Genomic DNA, 27,478 nt, shown 5'->3' with positions numbered 1-27,478 from the left:
TAACTGCATGTTATGTCAAAGTTTGATCAAATATCCAAACTATCAAATCTAAAGACGATCTTTAGAATTTTAAAATTTTAAAATTTCAACACATTTTTTAAAAGTTCGGAATATTGGTATTTTAAAACTTTCAATTTGACCAAAATTCCAAAAATCTAAAATTTCAAAACTTTTTAAACTTTTGAATTGATAAGTGTTACACGGTTTGCCAAATAAAAGTTTACAATAGGGCGCAACTTCACCTCGTTTAAGTCAAAGTTTTTTGGTCAACCTTCATAGGAGTTTTCTCCCCTTATGAATTTGAAATCAGTATTACTCTGCAATCATAAAAGTGAATTACCTGGTTGCCTTCGATTTGAGATCACTGACCGATGACATTAAAATTAAGGTCAGGTCAAAGGTCAATTTGACGTTCTAGAGTTTGACCTGTGAAAAAATTCATTACTTGTTCTTTATAAAACAATTAAGTCTTCTGCATTCGGTTGTAAACATTTCACAATTTATTAGGTCAACCGGAAATGACTGTATTTTACCGGAAGTAGTCTAATTCAGAAAAATCCTATGAAAAAGTATCTAGAATTCTCATTTTTTTTTTATATCAGTTTGAAATTACAAATTACATTAACCAAGAGTGAATGACATTTTCTAACACCGTTTGTCTAAATATATTCTTTATTATCGAGGTGAAAAGACCTTCAATTGTCCTCTGAAGAATTGGTTTTTAATCTTTTCATATATTCTATCCACAGCTACAGAAAAAGTAAGTAATAACATATTGAAATATATTATCCTTATTAAAAAAAAAAGCCATTAAAACCACTAAAAAAAAACCAATGATTATAAAAAATGCAATACACTTCGTCAACCTCATTTGATGTAGTCATATTGATTTTAATCTTGGTGATAATTTCATTCAAGGGTGTCATTTACAGCATAATCATATTTATCCAACCAGAAACATGCATGAATAATACACTGTATTATATGTCTCTGATCCAACTGAGAAGTGTTATTTCCAGTAAAGGTGTGTAGCCTTAAAGAGGTAAGCTTGTCAAATGATAAATTTAATTTTAATTTAAAAAATTCCAAATTAAGCTTTATGATTTTTTTGTTTGGAAATTAATTGAAATGATGAGACGTTTATGATTTTTTATAAACAAAGTTTTTATCTTTTAGAGCTTATTTCCTAATGCCTGTAGAGTAAGACGGTGGTTGTATAGCTTGATTTGTTTGTATAAACGTTAGCTGAAGCATTGTACTTAATGATTGACATCTGCAAACAATATCGACAGTGTTACATGTTTGTATAGATATTTCATATCATTTAGATTGTTTTGCGGTGTTTCGTAAATTATACCATAGCTTTATTTAAAAGCACTGGTCTTAACCTCACGAGCCACGATTGAATCTTGTCAACGCAGACTTAGACGACAAAAGACGATGTTGAGTTTGAAAAGCAGTTTTTGCTGAAAAGGCTCTTTTTAGGGCCAAAATTATATTTAAAAGAATCTAAATTGTTGTGCCATCATAAATCTATGGTATGATTGTGGTCAAGGTCAAATATAAATAGCACTATTACTAAAAAATAAATCCGGCTATAACTAAATTATACCATAGTTTGCTATGGTATAATGTTCGGTTATTGCAAATTATACTTAAGTCTGCCTTCATATATTTGATAACTCGACCAGAAATTAAATGTAATTGAAATTAACATAACAAAAGACTTGATGTACGATAAAATTGAAACTGCTTAATAAATACAGGTAGTCTTTGTGAGAAATAAATAAAGATAAAAGAAACACATTCTATTGAAAAAATTATATATGGTGAGAGGTAAAGATATATAATAGATCGAGAATGATTGCAGGTACATGTACGATTGTACAAGGATAGATAATATTTATAAAGGTTGATGTTAATGATTCATAGTGGGAGTTTTTTTTTCTCATTTGCTTTTTCCCTGAAAAATGAGACTGTAAAAATCGGGGCCCCTTATAGTTTCTCCCCTGGGCAACTGAGGGTTGATGTAACAGGTGATTGTTAATAAAATATGTTTAATATTATAAAAAAAAAACAAAAAAAAAAACCCGAAATACTGTAAAAGTGTATTTAAAATAACCTGTAATCAGTCAGGAATACTAGGACAGTTGTTATTCATTTGTTTGAAGTGTTTGTTTTTTTTTATTTTGCCTTTGAATTACAGACTTTTTGTTTTACATTTACCTTATTTTTTGTGATTTTACTTTTTTTTTTATATGTTTTACATATATACATTGTAGTTATTATTTAAGGTAGATTTAACTTATTCATACGTTAAAGAATAATCAAATTTTGGATGTAACGTGTCTTCTGATTGGCTGACGGTGTTGTGTCTACCATTTCATAGACATAATTGTGTCATCTGACCGTGACGTCATCTGCGTATTTTCATGATTTAGTCCGGCTTAAAATGGAATTTAGAATTAAATAATAAGGAATGACTGTAATATTTTTTCTGTCTATTCAAAACAACATCAAAAACTTTGTGCACACTTTAAAATATCCACTACGGAGGTTATTCAGTGTGCCAATCTCCTCACAGCGCTCGTTTCCTTTCCGACTTTCCGTATACCTAGTACACTACAATACAATGACATTTGAATAAAACTGCATGATATACTTCTTCGATGAAAATTTGAATAAGTAAGAATAAGATTCAATTCTTCAATCATTACTAGTATACTGCTACAAAGGGTATTTAAATTGGGAATTGTGTAATTAATTTTGTTTTTCCTTGAAAACGAAATGAGAAGTAAGGAGTGACCACATCATTTCTATTTTAATTTTTGCCATGGGAAGCTCTTTTTCCTCTCTTCGACCTCTTCCTTTTACATAGGTAAATCATTTAACAGAGGATAATAACAAACATGGCGTCGTTTAGTCTAAAATGACAAAATGTTCTACAGATTTTTCCACACCAATAAATGGGGCGAGCGAGCGATTTGAAAATTTTAATAAAAATAAATTAATTTCCAAATTTTTGAAGCAAAGCTTGAAAAGTAGAGGCAAGCGATTATATTTGTTTTTTGTAAACATAAAATCATAGATTCTGACAATAATCATAGTTTATTAATAATATTTATCAAAACAAGATGAAACTTGATTTACCCCTTTTACTTTGCCATTTCTTTAATTTATCAACTGCTAAAGTGTTTTGTCACTGTTTACCAAGACATATATTGCCTATTTCTAATTTAGGCGTATTTATGACTTACTGTTACTCGAGTACTGTTACTTACTGAGAACACCAGATCTTGACCCAAATAATTGAAAAATTAATTCAACTGCCTTTAATGATCTCCATTGAATTGTCATATATGTGTTTCCTTCTTCACCGGACATGACTCAAAACTAGCAACACAGTATATATACGTACTAAGTGTCTTGCAAGAAGGAGGAACTACTAATGCTTTCGGAACACCTGAGTTTATCTCAGTTTTAAGGGGTTAGTGCTGTTCTTTGATTTGCATACTTTTCAGTTGTTTTATGTTATAAATATGATGGTCGCCTATAACATGTGACTCCGCATTCTTATTCAATATTTTAACGTTTTTATACTGATATTTTATTTTTTTATTTTTTTGAGCGCATGCTTTTTTCTTCATTTTGTGACGAATGGTCCTAGCCTTCTTTTTTTTTTTTTTTTTTTTTTTTTTTTTAAATATTTATGTATAAAAATCGATGCGGAAAATAGACCCGGATATTTTTCCGAAGCGGGAACCGGGAATATCAAATTGGTGTCACCTAATTACCTAAGGTTCTAAGGTTCCAAGATGGAGGCCACCGGGGAATTCCCTCAAACTAAATATAGATGATTTATTAGAACTTTTAACGAAAAAGCGTTTTCCAAGAAAGATTGTATCAATGTCAAACACATTTTGTTTAATATCGTTCTACATACTGTCCAAAAAAATAATACTTTGTTCGATACGCCTGATTTACGAATTTGAAGGGATGTCTTTCAATTTTTCACATCACTGGTCGATACCTCTGCTGGTGGACTATCAGTCCCCGAGGGTATCATCAGCTCAGTAGTCAGTACTTCGGTACTGACATGATTTAACAAACCTTTCTAAAATGTCCGTTTATAAATTTTGAAATTATTAAGAAACTAAGGTTTCAACTCCCTCAGGCAAAGTTGACCTCAGATGAATTGGGCTATTTCTTTTAGATATTTTTGACATATTCGGTACTTATACATCCTCGGATTTCAAATGTTTGGCTTTGAGCGTTCATAATGAAGGTAAATAAAAAAAGAGCTTTGGACGCATGAAATATGAAACGTGTTGTTTTCAACTTTTCAAGCAAGATTGATAACAATGATTGAAACGAAAGAAAGTGTTCTACTTCTACTTCTATGTGGTTAATCTGAAGTCGGTAATTCCATAACGCAGATATACTGTGCGCGTGTGTCAACCAGTACACGCCAAGTTAAAAATAACAAAAACTTTTGTGTATTTACAGGAACAAAAACAAATAAAATTATGTGATGTTTGCAACAACTGTAAAGGGTTAAAAATAGGTTTCAATAGTTACGCCAGGAACTGCCACACACAGACCCCAGGGCGCATGTTGTGGGGACTTGGATGGCACATTCAGGTAGTTGCATTGGTACCAGTCAACAATTGTTCTTGGGATGAAACTGTATAGGCATCCGTTGAAGTGCTGACTCTGGAAAACCTGTCTCTGTGGTATTGTCGGGTTGTTACAGTTGGTCTCCTGATGTAATCTGGAATAATGACTGATGCTTCTCCATGTAGGATCTTATGAAGGAGTATGAGCCTGGTTCCTTGTCTGCGTGTTGCTATTGTTGGCCAGCCAAGTGTCTGTAGGATGTTCGTTACAGTTCCTGGTTCCCGAGAATAGGTTGATGTTACAAATCGGGCAGCTTTTCATTGTACCATCTCGATTTGGTTAATATGGCACTTTTTATATGGGTCCCACACTGCAGATGCATACTTAAGGTGAGGTCGGTCTAATGTTTTGTATGCGCTTTCTTTTTATGTCTTGTGCGCACTTATTTAAGTTCCTTCTTAAAAATCCAAGTGTTCTGTTGGTTTTGATGTTGCTTTTGTTATATGGTGGTCCCAATTCATGTCCACTGATAGTTCTCAGCCGAGGTATGGGTAGTGCTGAACAGTTTCCAGGTAATGTACCATCATATGGTAGTTGTGAACAACAGGGTTGCGTTTTCTGGTTACCCTAAGGATGAAACATTTTGCGGGATGGAATGTCATCTGCCAGCGTCTTGCCCAATCTACCAGTTGCGTAAGGTCATGTTGTAGCTCCTGGCATGTATCCGAGCTGTGAACGCTTCTGTACAAAAGGGAGTCGTCAGCAAACAGTCATATACTGGTACATGGCGATATAGAATCGCCTATGTCGTTGGTGTACAGCAGGAAACATAGGGTCCAAGGACCGTCCCCTGGGGTACACCGGAACGTACTGCTTTCATATCACTCATTTCACCATCTACACAAACTCGTTGATTTCGTTAAGTAAGCCATGCGCTTATCCAACCAAGAACATCTCAACGGATACCGTAGTAGCTCATTTTCTGCAATAGCCGCTGGTGTGTGACTGTGTCAAATGCCTTGGAAAAATCTAAGACAAGCATAACTATTTGTTCTCTCATGTCCAAAGATCTTGCTACTGATTCGATGGTGTTCACCAGTTGAGTTTCACAGTAGCGATATTGTCTGAAACCGTGTTGGTAGTCCACTAAAATGTTGTGTTTTTCCAAGTGGTTCATTACATGGCGGTAGATGATATGTTCCATTGTTTTACAGCATATAGAGGTCAGAGGGACGGGCCTGTAGTTGACTGCTTGTGTGCGATCACCTTTCTTGTAAATAGCTGTGATTTTTGCTAGCTTCCAGTCTGATGGTACTGTCCCAGATGTCAAATAAAGGCAACAGTAGTATACCGCTGTTCAAACTCATAAATCTGGACAAAAAACGAAATCGGGGTAACAAACTAAAACTGAGGGAAGCGCATTAAATATAAGAGGAGAACAACAACACAACACTACAATGTAAAACACACAGAAACAGACCAAGCATCAGACAAAATCCCACGATAACAACTGTTCAGTGTTCTATTGTCAGTCTGATTAAATGTGTATGTTAAAAATGGTGATATTTGGTCGGCTGCCTCTTTTAAGATTCTAGTTGGTATCATGTCTGGCCCTATGGCTTTTGATGTGTCCAGCTTTTTGAGAAGTTTGGTTACGCCATTTTCTGTTACTCTTAGTATTTCTATGTCGTCGATGTTGCTTTTTCCAAGAGATGGCATTGTATTCATATCTTCGTCTGTAAATACACTATCGTACTGTTCATTGAGTATAGCAGCTTTCCCTTTACTGTCTATTACTTCTGTTCCTGAGCTGTTCTTCAAGGTTGACATGTTGACAGTGTCTTTTTTCCTGGAATTGATGTATTGCCAGAATTTCTTTCCCATGGTAGGCTTTTTCTGTTCTTCATTAGCACTTTCGTCGTTCAATATACCCCTGATGTATTTATCACGGGCTTCTGTCATGGTCTGCATGACAATGTCTCTAGCTTTTCTGTTTTTTTCCCAGTTTTCTGATGTATCGTAGTTTTTAGCTGTGTTGTATCTGCGTTGACGTTTTCTAATTAGTCGCTTGATGATATGGTTCATCCAGGGCACATCTTGTTTCCCAACGATGTTTTTTGTGGGACATGCTTGTTTACACTGTTGACAATTGTGTCTTTGAAAAAGTTCCAGTTATCTTCGACGGAGTTTGTGAGATTATCTTTGTCCTTTAAATGATCTGTAAAGGCTTGGTCAGTATCATTTTGCAGACTATTCATGTCGGCTTTTTTATTAATAAAGACGTTTCTTGTTTTTTTCTCTGTGTTTTTGCTTTGATGTTGATATCTGTGATCACGATTTCATGGTCGCTCATTCCAGGCTGTGTTTGTGTTCTTTCTATCAGTCCTGGGTTATTGGTAAATATCAGGTCAAGTATGGTTTTCCCTCTGGTGGGTTCTTTTACCATCTGAATGAAGTCATTTTCTGTAACTATCTCAACAAGTTTGGAGTTGATCTCCTGTCCATACTGTGGGTTGGTGTTCACTGTGGTATTGTCCCATTTGAAATCTGGCAGGTTAAAGTCACATCCTAGTATAATATGTGGCATGTTGTTCTTTACCGTTGATGTTATTTGTTCGATTGACTTCTCCAGTTCCTCTATTATATCGGTTTTACTTGAAGGTCTTCTGTAGTAGGAACCTATGTAAATTGGGTAGCTGCCTTGAACAGTAAGTGTTGCCCAGACTATCTCATAATCAGTTTTTATATTTATCTTTGTTGTTATGAGGTCGCTTTTAGTGTTCAATCATCTATTTCATTATAAAGCTGCTGCCATTTATAAAACGATAATAGACATTTGCGGAAACCAGGTCTATACCTACGATTACACTTAGACTTACGATAAAAATTGACGAAAAAACAAGGGGTACTCTCAAAATAATAAACAAATTAACTCCAAATGAAATGCATAGAAAAATGAAATAATATCATTTTAGTATGTAAATACGTCTTTTCGGATGACACACAACTGCAGAAAGTTATGGTCACCACAGCTGTGAATCGCCACAAAGTCCCCATAACTTTGTGTGCTTTTTTTTTAATTCTCCGATTGCGTGTTCAACCTTTACTCTATAGTGTGTCTATTTATTGTTTACATACCCTCAGCATAATTATTGGGTTTGTCTCATGTAATGTGTCAATACTGCATATCAGTTCGGATATATTTTTCGCCTAGCAAAACAAGTCAACACACCTGTGATAAAACTGTACATCATTGCCAATAATATATTGTTAAATATTTGTTTGTCGGTGGTCAATCTATGACTACCAGGGTTAGAATTAGATCACGATGAATTGTATACCATAAAATCTGGGGGTGTCTACGTAAGGGCAGGTAATGTCATGTTTAATCATGCATATTGTGCGTTATTTCTAAAGAAATATAAAAAAGTGGTTTTTTTTTTAAAGTGTATGACTTGAAATAAATCTAAAATTAGGTTCACATCCATCTGAGTACTTAAAAAGACAACTTGAGTGCTTTCAGAATATTTAAACGAAATGTGTAAAGGTCTATACTTTGAAATGCTTGATTTAATTCAAAATGTAATGTATGTATATGTTTTGGGTTACTTATCTATCTATACTATTAAACGAGAAGACCTCATTTTGTGTGTCGCTTGTCTTCCTTCCACGATAAATTAATCATCATGCCTCTGTGTTCTATAGGTAACATGCATAGTCGCATTTGTAATCCATTCTTATGATCATTCAGATTGAGTTATGTTTGGAGAAAAACGACAAAAAAGGAGTCCGGATATTGATTCCGTCATTAGACTGAATTTTAGTCATAGATAAGACTTCCGGTTTGAAACATGCACAAGTACAACCAATCGTATGATAGATAACAAAAAATGAAAAATAAATAAAAAATAAATACAGAGCGTTCTCCATATCATGGTGTTTAGATGGCAAGAACCACAACTATTATACCTACTTAAAGAGGACAATTATTTTTCGCGTTTATCTACATGTAAATTACGATTATATAGAGACTCTTTGAATTCTGTTTACTGTTTTCTTTGAAATGTTTACTATTTAAGGAGTCATAACAGTTGCATATATATGCACAAGTACAGTCAACCAATCGTAAGATAGATAACAAAAATGAAAAATAAATAAGCCAATCAGAGTGTTCTTCATATCATGGTGTTTAGATCGCAAGAACCACAACTATTATACCTCCTTAGAGATGACAATTATTTTTCGCGTTTATCTACATGTAAACTACGATTATACTACTTTTATATATAGAGACTCTCTGTATTCTGTCTACTGTTTTCTTTGAAATGTTTACTATTTAAGGGGTCATACCAGTTGCATATATATATTAAAATAAGCAAAACATGTTGAAACAAGAATGTGTCCATAGTACTCGGATGCCACATCGGCACTATATTTACTAAATTTCGAGTTGATTGGACTTCAACTTCATCAAAAACTACCTCGACCAAAAACTTTAACCTGAAGCGGGACAGACGAACGGACGAACGCACGGATGCACAGACTAGAAAACATAATGCTCATAAATGGGGCATAAACACTAGTCTTATTGTTGAAAGTGAACGTAGTGATTTGGCAAAAATGAATGTAGGTAGAGATTAGAGGGAGGCAGGACCTTTTTCGGGACGTCGGGATCGGGTGTTTTAAGTTCGGGATTTGGAGATTGCAATTGATCCTTACGGGATCCGGGAATATATTTTTCAATTTTCAGGATTTCGGGATATGAATTTCTTTAAACTCTGCATCTCGGGATTTCGTGTTTTTATGCCCGGGATTTCGGGATTAGGATCCCTACGACCACCCCTCAACTTAGCCTAAGTCGGTCTTAATCATTTATACAAGATTCATATCCTACCATTGGCAGTTTTACAAGGTTCTCAAAAGAAAAAGCGCTGATTGATTGTCCTAGAAGCATATGTTATTAGACTAATAATGGTCTATATATAAGTAGTTACATTTATTTCATGTTTGAAGCGGTGCAAATGTTTTATTTAATTTGACTTTTACCAAAAGATGCATTGTATGGCAAAGGAGGAGAATAATTGTTGTCTGAGGCCAGAAACACGAAAATAATTGTATTTAATAGAAAGGAAACAAATATCGGACTTTGGAAAAAGGGAGAGGGCTTTTGATACTTTTTATGAAATTCTCCATACATAATATCTTTTACAAAAAAATCATCCTACAACAGTTCACAAGCTGTATATGCCCGCGATTTCGCGGGTGTGTTCTTACTAGTATATATATATTTAAGGTGGTACCTAACACTACAGGGAGATAACTCTGTAAAATCAGCAGAACGTTTTAAAGACGTTGTGTTCATGAGGGAATATTAAGCTTCTCAATGATCAAAATAAGTGTTTGTCAAACTGCTATATAACCAGTGTAATTTTTCTGATTCAACGGTTGGTTCAAATTTTTTGAAATTTTTATATTTTTGTCAAAGGGTCAAAGTAAATACTTTGTCAAAATTTTAAGAAAATTAAACGAGCCAAATAAATTTTAGTTAAAGTGTTAGGTACCACCTTAAACGAAGAAACGATGCAAAGGGGCATTTAGAAACCATAAGTCGAAGAAAAAAGTCTCCACCATGGTAAAAAAAACCTAACGAAGGTCCAAAAAAACTCCATAAAGAAACATTGAGTTCATTTCTCCATGACGATTAAAAAAAAATGACTGATTTTGTCAAATCATTGTCTATGTTTTCCAATTATAACGGTAACATTTGAATAATTGAGACCTCAGACAAATGAAGATAATTTGATAACTACAATTGAATTAAGTAATAGTTATTGACCAAGCAAGTCGGTATATAGGATTTAATCTGCACAGCTCAGGTGACCCTTATTAACCCGAACGACGTATAGGAGTGTTAAAGGGTCACCCTGAGCTCGTGCAGATTAAATTCTATATACCGATTTGATTGGCCAATAACTGTTTTAACACATGACGTCATTAATTTACGTAAACGTTTTAGATGTGGACGATATTCCGCAATCCACGGAACCTAGGAAAGTTTATTGTAGGGTAAAGAAAGGGGGAAATACGACTTCATTGGTAAGTTTTAAATTGATAACTTTTGTTTGGGTTTAGACTTATTGTAAAGTTGCGATTTAATGGTAGACTTTTTTTTTTAATGTTTCTGTTAAATCTATTCCCATTTTTTATTTAATAAGTGACGATTAAGACTTTGACAAATTGAGTACTTTCAAATCGTTGTATGAAAAAAAAAATCATAACTGAAAGGGTTTTTGAGTTTGGATTAATTACTTTTGAATTTCTTTCCATCAATGATATGCTTTAATAGAGAAAGAAAAACCGAGGAAGATGTTATACTACCTAAATTTTAAATGTTAAATAAACAGAAAATACGTTTCTCTTTCCAATCTTTTACTCCCCCCTTCCCCAAATTTCTTCGTATCTACTGTATTAATTTTTAAGACACGTCCATCTAAATGAAGTCTGATTGATCTCCAGCTAATCTCTCTGTTTTAAAACAAAATTAAATATGACCCCTTTAAATTCGATCCAAAAATATGGGGAATAGATATTCAAAAAGTCGTTATAAATTCCATTGAGTCTAAAACTAATCCAAATAAGATTTCTTTTATTCGGATATTCTTTTTTGGCGGAAATTACCAAAAATTGTTTTAACTATCTTTCTGACTTTAAAACACTGATTTAAGATTTATGTTGTACGCAAAATATAGTAAAACATTTTAAGCTGAGATGAAAAAAAAGGAATAAGAAAGCTTTCTTTTTTCCTATTTTGAAACTACGATGTTTGTACAAAGTTCAATTTTGTCGTAATTTTAAGGCAGATGGCGGATTCGGGGATGGGGACGAACATGTCGTTAACCCTAGGATTGGACAAAGTATCGTGTTTTGCCTTAAAGTCGTCAAATTGTTTTAATTTAATTAAAATAAAAGTTAACAATTTGGCGTCTGGCAGTTAAATGCATTTCATCATCTTGAAAGACTTTATATAAGATAGCTTATTACAACACGGCTTCGTTTAAGAATAAGAATAAGAATACTTTATTAATCCAATCATTGACCCTTGTGGGTTTTAAATTCCATACAATGGTTACAATGATTTGTGTTATAACAATGAAATAATAAAATGAAATACATGAAAGAACACTGAACAGTTACATGAGTTATTGCATGCACATGAAAGAGAAGTAATATGGGAAACAATCAATTTCTGTAAGGATTATTCCCCTTTAAACAGATATGGTGTTTTGAGCTGCATAAAAATGAAATGCAGCCCCAACTGATTAGATATAAGAGTATTTTTCTCCCGTGTACACACAGCAACCAATTACTAGATATTTATGTATACAATTATATTTCTTTCACAATTGCAAGAATATGATAAGCACCTTAGAGATTTGACTGCAGTTTATTAATGCATATATAAGCATTTACATGTTAATAGATGAAATATGCATACACATAGATAGAGAAATGTGTATTTAAATTAATTTTTGAATTTAAAATATATATATGGATAAACTAAAAGAGATTTAGCCATTCACATAATTTGTGGATCTAAATTCAAAACTCTGGATAAGAAAAATACTTAACTTTTTAAGTATATGTTTATCTTCAGTGGTCATTAACCATAAAAATTTTGATTTGCAGTCTAAGTTATTAAAATTTTGACAGTGCTCATGAACTTGTGCAAACAATGATTCCCGACATTTATTATACAATGGACAGTTTATTAAAAAATGAAACTCATCTTCAATATCTTTATGAAAACAAAAATTACAAGTCCTCTGTGACCTTTCTATAGGTTTGTTCTTATGTCGCTCTTTTTCTACTCGTAATTGGTGGGCACATATGCGAAATTTACATGAAATTTGTCTTGATTGAAAACTTTGACAATCAAGATATTTTTCCATTTGGAAATTATTTTTATGAGAAAAATATATATCTAGCTTTCCATTAGCATTATCTTTATCATTGAACCATGCTTTTAAAAATAATGTCTTTAACTTTTTCATAATAAGTTGTTTTAATCTATTAATTGAATCATCAAAACAATATGTTTCTTTCAATTCAAGCTTTTATGTTTCTTTCAATTCAAGCTTTTATAGTCAAACAGATGTAAATTTGTTTCAATACTAGCATCTGAGCCAGATAAACATCTATTAAGTTTATATGAAGCTTTTAAAGAGTCTTCTTTTGCATAATCAAATAGACCACTTGACTAAAATATAACTCCAAGGTATTTATATTTGAAAACAGTTTCAATTAATTCATTTTTAAAATAGAATGGTTCTTTTATGTGGCTCTTTTATGTGGCGTCAACATTTATTAAAAATTAAAACTTTAGTTTCTTTTAAGTTTACATTTAGGCACCAGGTATCATAGTATGATTCCAATACCTTCAAGCGATTTTGAAGTCCATCAGCAGAATCAGAAAATGCAATGACATCATCTGGATACATAAGACAGTCTATGCGACTAGTAATGAGTTTTACACTATCAGGACAATTTAGTAAACAGTTAGGTAGATCATTTATGAATAGATTAAAAAGGGTAGGGTTTAAAACATCCCCTTGTCTAACCCCAATATAAGAGTTAAAACAGGGACCTAGTTTGTAATCAACTTTTACTCTTAGATTATTAAGTGTATTCATTAAAATTTTCCCCAATGTCTGACTTGAGCATTTTGATAAATACCCCGGGTGTATCACAGTATCAAAAGCTCTTTTAAAATCAATAAAACAAGCATAAAATTTACTTCCCTTACAATTAGTATATTTATCAATTAAGCATTTGAGGATAAACATGTGATCTGTTGTCCTTTGTTTTATTTCTGAAGCCAGCTTGGCAATCGTATATGAAAAGACGAAATATATCTCTGCTTTACAGTTTCATTGCATTCAAAGATATGTGTTGTTTCATTTTTCTAGTTGAGCTCGTTAGGCAGTCATAAAACATTAAAGGGTAACATAACTTGTTTATATGCACCAAAATGACAAGTTGTGACAGCATGCTAAGATGGTCAGTTAGGGAAAGCTTTGAAAAAAAATCTAAAACAAATTAAAGCAAACAATCATATTAAACGTAAAAACCACGAAAAGCTACTAACCATTGATTCAAACCGGTCAGAGTTGTCTTTAAAAGTGATCCGAGTTGTCTTAATCCGAATTGCTTTTTATCGATATTTCCTTGAAATCTCTTTATTCAACTATTTGAAACGGTCACAATACTTATTCTTTGTTCTGAACCGAGGGTTAATTTTTACACTTTGAAACGACCCAAGATTATCACCTGTAGGTGTAAGTGGATCCTAACCGTAGGTGTATGACCGTTTCCGCAAATGTCTAATATCGCAGTCCCACTAGGCCACAATCGCACTACGATCTGTGAAAAAAATGAAAATTTTGATCGTGCTGATCGCAGCAAGGTCGTAGTACGGTCGTTTGGTTATTTCATGTTCGTGATAAGCGTGGCTAACTTTGAACATGTCAAAACAATCTTGGTGCGGTCATGGCAAAAAAAAAAGTGCGAAGCTAGTCGGGGATACTGATCGAGCTACGATTTCACAGCGACTTTACTACGACCTCACTACCACGTTCCTACAGCGACCAAAAACACGTTTCCACTACGACTATACCACGTTTGTATTACGTTTATACCACGCTGTTCAAGACTATTATACGATTTTAACAACCCCCCCCCCCCCCCCCCCCCCCCCCATGCCATCCTTGTCACGCTGGTCTTACGACCTGACCACGTTCATACTACGATCATCATGCTCATTGTCATTGTCATAATTTTTTTTATAAAAAGTCTCCAGCTTTTGTTTGTCTGTATGTAATTTGGACCTCTTTTCCTTATCTCCAACGGCACAATCAAGCTTGACACACCTGTTTCTTCCCTACTATCGTTAACTAAAGCATCGTCATTTGATCTTGATGGACCAGCAATAAGTTGTGAATCAGGTTGGAGTGGTTAAACCGACAGATATCTACTGGATCATAATTCGTTATTGTCAGATATCTTTCTCTGTCTATACCTCTACCCTTACCCTTACGCATATTTTGTTTGCATGACTGCGTTGTTTCCGAGAAACTCTCCAATGTAAGAGCTTGCCGTAATCGCAGTAGAAACGTGGTAAGATCGTGTTGCAATCGCATAAATCGTCGTATGGTCGTTGTGCGGACGCGATGAGCGTAGAAAGATCGTGACAATCGTAATGAGATCGCCGATAAATCGAGGTTAGAACGTGGTATAATCGTAGCGGGATCGTTGTAGAAGCGTAATGAGGACGTAGTAGCATCGTCAAAACAACGAAAATCTGCATTTTTATGTTGCTCAAACCGAGACCTCACCACGATTTGAATTTAATCTAAATCGCGATGAGCGTGATGCGATCGTGGTCTAGTGGGACTGGGGCATAATATGACGTTAATCCCTTGCCGAGGATTAAGTCGGTATCCCATGGGAAATTAAGTTGTAATATCAAAGGAGAGTAAGTTGTCATATCAAGGAAGACTAAGTTGTCATATATATATATTTGATTAATGAAATTTGCTGATACACTTATTGTTTTAGGTACATCATAAGTATAACGCGCAGAAGAACAATTGGAAAATAAACTGATATCTAACACTCATATTAAAACATCACTAGACCCGATGGGTAAGTCAAGAAATGATACGAAATAGCTATACATCTTGTCGCTATTTTGAATTTCCCGACATTACTAGACATCACACAGGTTCCCGTAAAAAAAAATTGACGTGATAATATAAAATATCTGACGCCACAATGGAAAACTGAATGCTGTATAACGGCAAAGGTTCAAGCGGGACAGATTCTCGGGTCAGCCGGGAAAAGCGATAAGATGTATTTACACATCAAACATTTGTTCAGTTACTTGCCTTGCCTAAAGGGGGAAAGTTTGCGATTATACAGTAAAACAGACAAGTAATACATGAGGTTTTAAGGGCGGTGCTTCATTTATTTATTTATTTGTTTTTCTAGTAATAATATTCCCCACATATATGTTTTTAAAACCAAAATATTTAATTTGAAAATGTGAAAACAGAAGTTAACTTGATTTTGAGGCACTTATTTCTGGCAAGTTGTGTTTACTTGTCCTGGAAATTCATGTGGTGACTATTCTTTGAATTATAAGCATCAATTTTTAAACAATGTTCATTCATTATAGATCTTTTGATTGTGTTGCTTCATTTCTTAAGCAATGAGATGTATTCATTATTTTAGTTCTCTATTTAGTTGTTTAGCAATCTTAATTTTTTACAGCTAACAACAGAAACTATGTATTTCATTGGACGAAAAAGGTTGACCGAAGAGAAATGTGGGGTATTTTTATAGATATTTTTAATTTTAAATTCTTTAATTTTTGTTTATCTCAAGTTTTTTTTTTTTATACACAAGAATTACACGACCCAGCGAATTAGACTATTTACCAGATTTGTATAAACATAAGCAACACGACGCGTGCCACATGTGAATCTCCTCTTACACTTCCGGAGCACCTGAGATCATCCACAATTTGTGGTGGGGTTTGTGTTGCCTAGTCTTTAGTTTACTATGTTGTGTCTATTGTTTGTCTGTTTGTCTTTTTATTTTTAGTCATGGCTTTGTCAGTTTATTTTCGAATTATGAGTTGATTGTCCACACTGGTATCTTTCGTCCCTCTTTTACACACGATTTCTTTTGAAAAAATATAAATATGTTCAAATGAGCTATAAACCTCACTGACGAATCATTAGTCAAAGGCTGCTTAGAAAAAAATATATTAGTAACAAAAAAGAGATTTGGCATTATTGCAAATGAGATCAGTTGAACTATCAACCAAAATTCAAATAACGAGGATATATAAACAACCACATGGATTTGAAGATTGCCCTTTAATGTACAAAGGGTAATAAAGTTCAATGATTTCTATGGTTAGGGGAGGGTGTAGTTGACGAAACAATTACAGGCGACCGTATAGCATTCAACAATAAGTTTACCCAATACTGCATAAAAGCGCCCGGCATGTGAAATTGCGTAATGTTCAAACGAAAAATAAAACGACTTCGTTTATATCTTAAAAATAAACGGAAAAGATATATTAATGACAGTAATCAACGAAGACCAATTGGATTACAGGTTCCTGACTTAAACATGTACATATGGAATTTGGCAGTGTTAAACATACATGTAGTTGTGAGCTCTCAATCCTTGTTCTGGACAAAGTGGTATAACAGTTAAATATTGGTAAAAACCAAATGGAATCGGTTTGACCTATCAGATCGACGCTTTAAATGAAGTGAAATCACACAATATAACGGGGTTTAAGAGAGTTGTAGGCTTCCCAATAGATATCGGAGAGTCGGTTTACATCTAAACCAAGTTAACCATTTAACGTTCATTATTATGTCCTAAGTAGGGTTGTATTTTTGGAAGAGTAATATAAAGTAAGACAGAAAATAAAAGAGTCTCCAAATGACATATGTAGAATAACTTAAACGATAAGACGACCGGCTTCAATAATGCACAAAAAGAAAATTTAAAATAAATATGATATATAAAAAGATTGATACAATAACATGATAAATTATATTTTTTTTTCTACGACAACTTGGCACTAGGAAATGTATCAGTTCTATTAAATGTTTAAGACAAGCTTCAGTTTTTAATGTAACTTAATTTGTATTATTATCTGACAAATTCACACTGATCTGTGTCCACACTTTTTATTTGAAGAAAAACTATCTCCACAGGAAGTTATTGGTTACTATGACGAATGGCCGAAACATGGGTTTGACGAGGTATATATTTGTAGATATTAAGGGATAACGTAATTTATTGGAAAAAATTAATGGGCATCGTCACATGGAAACCAAAGACGCACACTAACAACACATAATAAGCATACAATCCTGAAAGAAAACAACAAAATGTTAGCTGCCTTATTGATGACTATCGAATAGACCAGAAATCTTTAAAAAAAATAATACAAATTAAAACATAAGTTGTTATGAAATTTGGTTCACCGAAAGTTTCTTTTAAGTTCAATTTGAAATGATTTTTCTGTGACTTTGGATTTTTGAACTTTTTAATGATGACTACTTAAACGAAAATTTCACAACAAATCGCTAGAAAAAAAAAACAACAGTTATGTATGAATCCAATTGAATCAAAATTTAGTAAACTTTAACAAAATATTCAATTTTCCAGTTTAAAACCTAGACATACCTTAAATTGTTGATGATAGTTTTTCATTCTAAATATTGTAGGCAAATATACGTGGAGCAAAAATAGCTGCTGATACCGTAATGTCTCTATACGACTCATCTGATAGATCGAAAGTCAAAGTGTTGGATGTATGCGCTGGTACCGGTCTAGTTGGACATCATGTACGTAGGTTATCTAGGCTGGTTATCTCCCTCGTGACATACAGGTATCTGAGACAACCTCGTTGTCAAAAGAACAGGCAATCAGTCAAGATTTTTTTTTATTCCTCAGGAAATGTTTACCGTTGGCTTATCTTCTTAGATTGTTAACATTTACATTCATTGTGCACGATCAAAATAAAACGCTTTCAGACTCCAAACACATAAATTATAGAACAGAAATAAATGCAAAGAGGCCTAAATGGAAACACAAAATGGACCTAAATGGAAAAGCAACAGGGGTCCAAACAGAAAAGCGATAAAGGCCTCAACAGAAATGCAAAAGTGTGTATAAAAAGATACAAAAAATGTATTAAAAGACCTTAACAGTTAACAAAAGCCTAAATAAACACAAAATCCAAAAAGGCCAAAAACAGAAAAGCAAAAAAGACTAAAACAGAGAAGCAGAACGTCAAAAAGCAAAACAAAAAACAGAAAAAAATGTTAAAACTGAAAACGAATTGGCGAAAACTGCATAACAAAAACAGAAAAGCAAGAAAACATATTCAGAAAGGATTCGAGATTTTTATTCTTTATTTAATGCATTGTAAATGTAAAGAAAATATTAAAAATCTGACAGTGCCGAGTAAATTGTTTGATAAGTTGGCAGTAAAGTGATTTCTGTTTAAAGCACCAGACTTGAATTTATTAAAAAAAAAACGAGTCTTATGTAGACGAAACAGTCGTCTGGCGTACAGAATCAAAATCCTGTTGTATTTGATTAAGTTTTTTTTTTTATTAAAAAAAAAACTACAAAAACTACAATGTACCTTAAGTACAAAAAATAAATATTTAAAAAAAAAAAAAAACATTTGAGGTCATAGTTAATTATAATCTTGATACTTTAAATCGCGAACATTTTGCAATATGGGCTTTTTTTTACAGTTAAAACGAAATGGCTTTGTTGAAATGGACGCTCTGGATGCTTCAGAAGGAATGTTGAATGAAGCCAGAAAAAAGAAAATATATCGAAACTGTTTTCAAGAGTTTTTTACTGCGGATTCACTCATTCACAAAAACGGTAACGCCATTACATTTCAAACAAATTAATAATTTTATTTAGGACAACAATACATTTTTAAAGTTAAATATAAGCTTTCAAATATTAACATAATCAAAATAATATTCATTACACTGCTAAAAAACGACAAAGGTTTTTGGCAAAGGAGAGATAAAAAATAGCAACTGAGAATTGAACACATAAGTTTAAAACAAACAGACAAGACCATGACAAACAGACAAGACCATGACAAACAGACAAGACCATGACAAACAGACAAGACCATGACAAACAGACAAGACCATGACAAACAGACAAGACCATGACAAACAGACAAGACCATGACAAACAGACAAGACCATGACAAACAGACAAGACCATGACAAACAGACAAGACCATGACAAACAGACAAGACCATGACAAACAGTCAAGACCATGACAAACAGACAAGACCATGACAAACAGACAAGACCATGACAAACAGACAAGACCATGACAAACAGACAAGACCATGACAAACAGACAAGACCATGACAAACAGACAAGACCATGACAAACAGTCAAGACCATGACAAACAGACAAGACCATGACAAACAGACAAGACCATGACAAACAGACAAGACCATGACAAACAGTCAAGACCATGACAAACAGACAAGACCATGACAAAACCCAGAACGACGAAAAGACAAAGACAAAAAGCAGTAATCAAAACACAAAATAGAAAATGAAAAAACTGAGCAACACGAACCAGGCCCTATATTCACACGCAGAGACAATTCTTTTATCTAGTATTATGTCTGTTTGTTTTGTTCACACATCGTGTTCAATATAATGAAATTAATGCAACTGCTGTCATACAAGTGAGAGGTTTAGCTAGCTATAAAATAGTTATCAAAGGTACCAGGATTATAATTTAGTACGCCAGACTCGCGTTTCGTCTACATAAGACTCATCAGTGACGCTCATATCAAAATATTCATAAAGCCAAACAAGTACAAAGTTGAAGAGCAATGAGGATCCAAAATTCCAAAAAGTTGTGCCAAATACGGCAAAGGTAATCTATGCCTGGGGAAAGAAAATCCTTAGTTTTTCGAAAATTCAAAGTCAGGAAATTTATAAAAATGACCGCTTTATTGATGTTCATGTCCACACCGAAATGTTGACTACTGAGCTGGTGATACCCTCGGGGACGAAACGTCCACCAGCAGTGGCATCGACCCAGTGATGTAAATAGTTATCAAAGGTACCAGGATTATAATTTAGTACGCCAGACGCGCGTTTCGTATATTTAAGACTCATCAGTGACGCTCATATCAAAATATTCGTAAAGCCAAACAAATACAAAGTTGAAGAGCAATGAGGATCCAAAATTCCAAAAAGTTGTTCCAAAAACGGCTAAGGTAATCTATGCCTGTGGTAAGAAAATCCTTAGTTTTTCGAAAAATTCAAAGTCAGGAAATTTATAAAAATGACCGCATTATTGATATTCATGTCAACACCGAAATGTTGACTACTGGGCTGGTGATACCCTCGGGGACGAAACGTCCACCAGCAGTGGAATCGACCCAGTGGTGTAAATAGTTATCAAAGGTACCAGGATTATAATTTAGTACGCCAGACGCGCGTTTCGTCTACATAAGACTAATCAGTGACGCTTATATCAACATATTCTTAAAGCCAAACCAGTACAAAGTTGAAGAGCAAAAAAAAAACAAGTTCAATCATCCATTTTCTACTTTTTACTGTGTCATGTCAGGAATATGACAGTTATTGTTCATTTGATTGATGTGATTGAGTTTTTGATTTTGTCATTTGATTATGGACTTTCCATTTTGAATTTTCCTCGAAATTCATTTTTTTTTATGATTTTACTTTTAATTCATCAATTGGAAACACACAAACAAGACAATGAAAAAACCCATAACGACGAAAAAAACAAAAAAACAGTGCTACATAGAAACCTACAGGGTGAACAACACGAACATCTATTCACATACAGTACGTGTCTTTTAGATAGTGACGAAGGCCCATTACGACAATACGCTTCGTTTTTATCTAAATCGAAGGTAACAACTCAATGACATTTTAAAATTTTACCTGCCAGTTTTCATACACAACATGGAAAAAATAACTGTACATTATATTACTATTTTTTCTATTAAAGCAGAACAACTTGTTTGTCCAAGAAAGATATAGCATACACCTAACAAAAGATAGTGGTTGGTGCCTTAGTCTAAATAGACATGTGCGGACACTAGATCTTTACCTTGGAGTACACTTAGACTTACGATTACAGTTGACGAAAAACAAGGGTTTCTCTCAAAATATAAAAAAAAATAATCATAATTAAGACGGTTATATATGTTTCTTGGAGTTGGTTAAAATGTATGTGTTCATCTTTGGTTGTTAAATAATAAAAGCAACAGTAGTATACCGCTCTTCGAAAGTCACAAATCGATTGAGAGAAACAAAAATCCTTGTTACAAACTAAAACCGAGGGAAATACATCAACAACCGTATTGCGGGTTATTTTCGCGGAGTGTAAATTTTCGCTTATTTTCCCGGATAGAACAAAATCCCTTATATAAATTCCGCCAATTTTAAAGTGTTTACGCAAAGGTATTGATAAAAGTTTTAAATCCGCCATATCACGAAATTAGCCAACTATACGGTATAAGAGGAAAACAACGAAACAACAGACACACTAAAAAGCAACAAAAAACCAAACGAAACAAAACAAAAACGAACTAAAAGATATCAATTGCTTTTTTTCTTGACTTGGTACAGGACATCTTAATAGAAATGGTGGGTTTAACCTGGTTTTGTGGCTGGCCAAGCCTCGCGTTAACACTTATATAACTATTTCAGATATCATATGATACAAACGGGTACGATTGTTACCAAAATATAATAGAAGACTTATATTTCCCCGAGGAAAGCAATGATCCCTACCGGTTCCCTGTCTGAACAGACTGTTTACATCGGTTATCAAAATGTGTCTAAGATATTTCCCTGATTATGAATGATTGGTTTGTCGGAGGTCAAGCTATGACTACGAGGCTAAGAAAAAATTGACAAATGAACTATGTACAATGCATAAGAACTGCAGACTAATATCTGAAATAGTTATATAAGTGTTAAAATATTACCATGGTTAATCTGTGTTCTTCGTCCATAACGAGGGAAAGAAAACAAAAGCGGGCGGTACATAGTCGGATTCATACATTTTTATACGATTATACTGTTGTATCCACAACTGCTCCTTAACCAACATAAATATTGTGTGATCTTTTAACAATAACGTTGAAATCTTGACAAATAACGTAAATGGTATTTTTCTATGAGGTTAACGATACATGTAGTATACTTCGCGTTGGCATTTTTTTAAATATCAGTTTATAATTCATTTCTAATAAAATATAAAAATAATTCGTTTATTATGCATATGATGTGTCATGTGTTTGATTTTGATCCCATTAACATTCGTGAGCAGTCAGATATCTAAACAAGCAACTTGCATTTTAATCTAAAATGATGTAATATCGTGTTTTTTATAACATATAACAACTTTATTTCTAAAGAAATATTAAGAAAAGGTCATCGTTTAACAAAATTGTGTGACTTGCATTAAATCTAAAGTTAGGTTCACAGACACTAGTGTACCTTTAATAAGACAACCTGAATGTTTTAAGAAAATTTAAACACACATCTTGGGGTTATACATGCAAATGCTTGATTTAATTAAAATGTAAATTAATGCTTGTATATGTTGAATGCCACTTAAGTTACTTTTTTAACGAGGATAAGAATGCAAAAGGGCATTTAACATCGAAAAGTCGGACTCTACTGTGTTAAAATGGAATAAAAATTTTAAAAAACCCAACTCCACAATGAAACATTGAGTTCATTTCGCCATGACGATTAGAAGATCAACTGATTTTGACGAATCACTGTATGTTTTTTCCTATTATAACGGTAACATTAAAATAATTGAGACCTCTGACAAATAAAGAAAATTTTACAAACCACAGTATAAAATAGAATCAATTTGACTTTAACGATGGTAGAAAATTACCATTTGGCGCATGACGGTTAAAACGTAAAAGCTAAAATGGTTAGTTGGGGGGCTCAGAACAAAATAATCTAGCCAAAAACATACAAAAATGATATTAACCGTAAAAAATACGAAAAAGTCACTGGTCTCTGACAAGCGAGTTGTATTCTAAACTGGTCCGAGCTGTCTATAACAGAGGCTTTAAATTGGTCTAAATTGTCGATGGGCGATTTGAATTTGGGCCGAGTTGTCCTGATCCCATCTCAAGCTGTCAAACTCTATTTTATTATCAATTTTTCTTTCAAATCCCTTTTGTTTAACTTTAGAAACTTCAAAATCGGAGTTAGTCTTTGTTTTGAACCTACGGTTTACACTTTGAAACGACCCAAGATTAAAATGCTACCTGTGAAAGTAATTGTAATCCTAATCGTAGGTTTATGACAGTTTCTACAAATGTCTAAAAATAATGAATAATTATCAGAATATATTTAATGCATTTACAGGATATTATGACTGTATTGTTGCTGCTGGAGCATTTCTTGCAGGTCACCTTGAACCGGAGAGTTTGTCCCATCTTATTCGATTAACGAAGAAAGGTATGATAAACTTTTGAATGTCAAAATTGATTAATCTATCCACGCGTGTATAGATATTCACTGTAAAATGCATCCATCCGAATTTGGCTTAGCAGCGGGTTTGGACTTTAATGCACAACACGACGAGTGCCATATTTGGAGCAGATCTGCATGCCATACCCTTCTGGTGATTATCGGTGAGGTACATTTTGCTCAGTCTAAATGTTGCTGTGTTGTGTTTTATGTACTGTTGTTTATCTTTAATTCAATGATATTGTCAGTATTTTTTTATTTGATGGGTTTGAATATCAATTTGTTTTAATTCATTTCTCTTTCTAATCCTTTTATCTTTATTTCATAATTATCTCGTTTATGTAAAAGAGAAGTGAAATAACCAAAGGGACATGCAATTTAATAAGTCATAGACTGACAACGCCACGGCCATAACAGAATAAGACATACAGACGACAAAACAGTACACAAAACACAACACAGAAAACTAAATATTGAGCAACACGAAAATATTGATTTTTCTATACCTAAACCCCTTTATTGCTAAACTATTGACCAGACTTGCTATTAACCCGAGAATGTCAAAAAGACAACAACTAGACAAAAGACTTCAATTCTAAATAACAACAGTAATTTGGTACTTAGGTACTTATTTGAGATAAATTTATAATTTATAATGTTAAATTTATAATCTTAGAAAATTTATATAAAAAGGGTACTTTTAGTGATATTCTCATCGCCTTGTAATACCATTGACATACTAAAAAGGTATCTTTACACTTCACGAAAACCAAAAAAGAACCATATGAACCTAATCAGAAACAAAAATGTGTCCATAGCACACGGATGCACCACTCGCACTATTTTTTTCTATGTTAAGTGGACCATGAAATTTGGGTAAAACTCTAATTTGGCATTAAAATTAGAAAGATCATATCTTAGTGAACATGTGTACTAAGTTTCAAGTTAATTGGACCCTCTTTAAAAACAACTACCTTGACCAAAAACTTTAACCTGAAGTGGGACGGACGGACAAACGAACGGACGAACAAACGGACGGACTAATGGATGGACTAACCGACGAACGAACCCACAGACCAGAAAGGATAATGTCCCACTACTATCGTAGGTGGGGCATAAAAAGAGGTAACCTATGTTATCATGTAGAAACCCAGATAGCAATACTTTGTTGGGCCAACATTGGTGATTGGTTGGCACAGTTGGTAAATAGTTGGCGTTGGCAGCACAACAAGAAACCGACGTTGGCCCAACAAAACTCAGCCAACAGTTATTTTGACACTATTGGCCCCGTGTTGGCCCAACAAAACTCAGCCAACAGTTATTTTGACACTATTGGCCCCTTGTTGGCCCAACGACTTTCCACCAACTGTCATTTTGGTGTTATTGGCCCAATGTTGGCCCAACATTTTCTTACCAACTGTTATTTTTAAAGTAGCTTGCCCAACGATATTTGACTTACGTTATCCATTGGTTCAGTGTAAGATCTTCTGACTGAAACTACTGAACCAATTTTATTCGAACTTTATTTCAATGATTCTAAGTTATCGTAGAGAATATAGATTGTGTTTGAAGGGCATTGAGGACTTAGTAAAAAAAATCAAATAATAAAGTCTTCCCAAATAGGACTATTTTAAACCGTCTGTGCCAAGAGCTAGAAAATTCTTAGTATTTTGAATAATTCAAAATTTTTTAAAACAGTATATTTATAAAAAAAAACCAACATATCATTGATATTTCATGACAATATTGAAATATGAGCCAACATTGTGCCAACAATATGCCAACGTATTATGTTCTTATCTCCCCGTATTATACCACAGATTTTTTTATTTTTTTTTAGATATTATTATAAAGTGCGAACCAAAAAATGTGCTCTTCATTCTCTTTATCTAATATTTTTAAATCTGTGTAGTCATTTAAATAGTATTTATCTTAATAATTGAGTAATTTTATGCACAAACAAAAAATACTTAAAACCAGCCCTAAAAACAAATAAAATTTGAATATAGTTTCTGCAAGTTGTTAAAATAATCAACTGAACTCAGCTGCTCATTTGACACGAGTATAATATCACACTCTCCACATGACAGCCGAGATTGACCTGCCAATATAATATACATTACATACTAATGATAAATATTTCTTAATACATAACATGAAATGCATGAAAAACATGTTTGACAGACTGAAGCCATCGTTGGCATACTGCTATTCGACCAACATTGGTCCAACATAATTTTAAAACTAGACGACGTTGGTAGACTGTTGGCAAATAGTTGACATTGTTGGCAGATTGTTGGCAAATAGTTAACCTTGTTGGCATACTGATGTTGGGCCAACAAAGACCCAACATGTTGGGCCAACTGAGGGCCGATGAGCAAAATGACGTTGGCCCAACATAGTTTTCCAACATTGGCCCAACAATGTTGCCAACAGAATGCCAATATTGGCCCAACACATGTTTGCTATCTGGGAAGGTCAGTCTTACCTGCACAGTAGTTACATGCGTATTACTATAATAAAAGTGTCTTGATGGGTTTAAAGAATAGAGAATATGGGACAAAAAGTGCATAATAAAGGGTAATAAAATGAAGAATAGAGAAAAAAAGCAACAAAAAAAAAAGAATTTAAGGGTGTTCATTCATAAAAAAATAAATAAAGAATAGGTGGCAAAATAAATAAAGAATAGAGAACAGTAGTCTAAAATAATGTTAAAGAATAAAGAAATGAATGACCCATTGACCCTTATCGAAACCTTCATAAAGAAAAGACAGAACATACCAAACGGATGGTTAAACAGAAGATTTTAGCGTCTCAAATATATTAAGTCATTCATGACATGATAATTTTCCATCATACCTTTGAAATCATTTATTCAAACGTCTTTTTCTGGTTATTTAAACAAAATGACTGTTTAAAATTTACTTTGTCATTAAACACTCATGACTTAATAAGTATCAGGGTTTCAAATTAGAATTATGTACTGGAAGGTAACTCCAAACTGAAAAGTCATCAATCTAAATCCCAGGTCCCACTTTTTCATGAAATATTTCATAACTCATTAAGATACAAAATTGATTTGTTTTTTGGTGGTAGGTTTGCTTGTTTCATCATATTTAAACTGTTTGTAATGTTTTGTTAAGTTTACAAATATATTGCCCGGCAACCTTACCACTTTCATATATTAAATAGTAGCTGCAAACTTTCAGTGTTACAGTGTTATAACATGTATAGCATGTATAATAACATTGTATTGTTATTGTCCTGTATGTTATGTATTTCAATAATATATTGTTTTAGTACTGGGGAGCCTATGTGCACAATCAATTCAAAATATAGAGTTTTCATTGTCTGCTCTCTATTATTTTTTTTTTTATCGTTTTAGATGGTCATATCGTTATTGTTATGCGGGGACCATGTGCAGATGGGAACGGTTACGTAGATTCTGTTCTTCAAAACATGGACAAGTTGATAAAGGGAGGACAGTGGGAAAAGGTTTCACAGAGAGTGAGCAACGAGTTCAGCTTTATGAAAGATATCACTGGACTTGTGTTAATATTTAAAGTTCTATGAGCAATTATAATCAAAGTATAATACTAATATACTGATATGCATCATTGAAATATATCATTTTTGGTAAGAAAATGGTAAGATTTATTCTTCTATAGGCGATAGTACTAATGATTTCTAAATGTTTAACATTCTATAATAAAAACCTTGACAAA

General features: G+C 33.4%; 1 protein-coding gene across 2 annotated transcripts; it reads left to right on the top strand.

Moving 5' to 3' along the window:
* The first annotated feature begins 954 nt into the window (after positions 1-954).
* Positions 955-27,478, top strand: LOC139501031 (methyltransferase-like protein 27). 2 transcript variants are annotated; one of them, XM_071289980.1, is made up of 8 exons: positions 955-1,042; positions 15,232-15,318; positions 15,946-16,005; positions 17,398-17,462; positions 17,931-18,050; positions 18,972-19,107; positions 23,649-23,741; positions 27,139-27,478. In XM_071289980.1, the coding sequence occupies exons 2-8, from the start codon at positions 15,315-15,317 to the stop codon at positions 27,324-27,326; spliced, it is 666 nt and encodes a 221-aa protein (XP_071146081.1). In that variant the 5' UTR covers positions 955-1,042; positions 15,232-15,314; the 3' UTR covers positions 27,327-27,478. The 2 variants fall into 2 exon arrangements, with proteins under 2 accessions (XP_071146081.1, XP_071146082.1); XM_071289981.1 differs by lacking the exon at positions 955-1,042 and adding an exon at positions 10,587-10,713.

Source organism: Mytilus edulis, chromosome 13 (genome assembly GCF_963676685.1).
Source record: "Mytilus edulis chromosome 13, xbMytEdul2.2, whole genome shotgun sequence".
Classification (NCBI taxonomy): domain Eukaryota; kingdom Metazoa; phylum Mollusca; class Bivalvia; order Mytilida; family Mytilidae; genus Mytilus; species Mytilus edulis.
Note: the sequence above shows the minus strand (reverse complement) of the source record. Positions and strands in the feature narration are given on the sequence as shown.

What these genes read in the sequence shown, in the direction of transcription:
- LOC139501031 (XM_071289980.1), top strand. An exon ending in TTCACTCATTCACAAAAACG is followed by an intron (nt 19,108 to 23,648) that starts GTAACGCCATTA and finishes ATGCATTTACAG; the next exon opens with GATATTATGACTGTATTGTT. An exon ending in TATTCGATTAACGAAGAAAG is followed by an intron (nt 23,742 to 27,138) that starts GTATGATAAACT and finishes TTATCGTTTTAG; the next exon opens with ATGGTCATATCGTTATTGTT.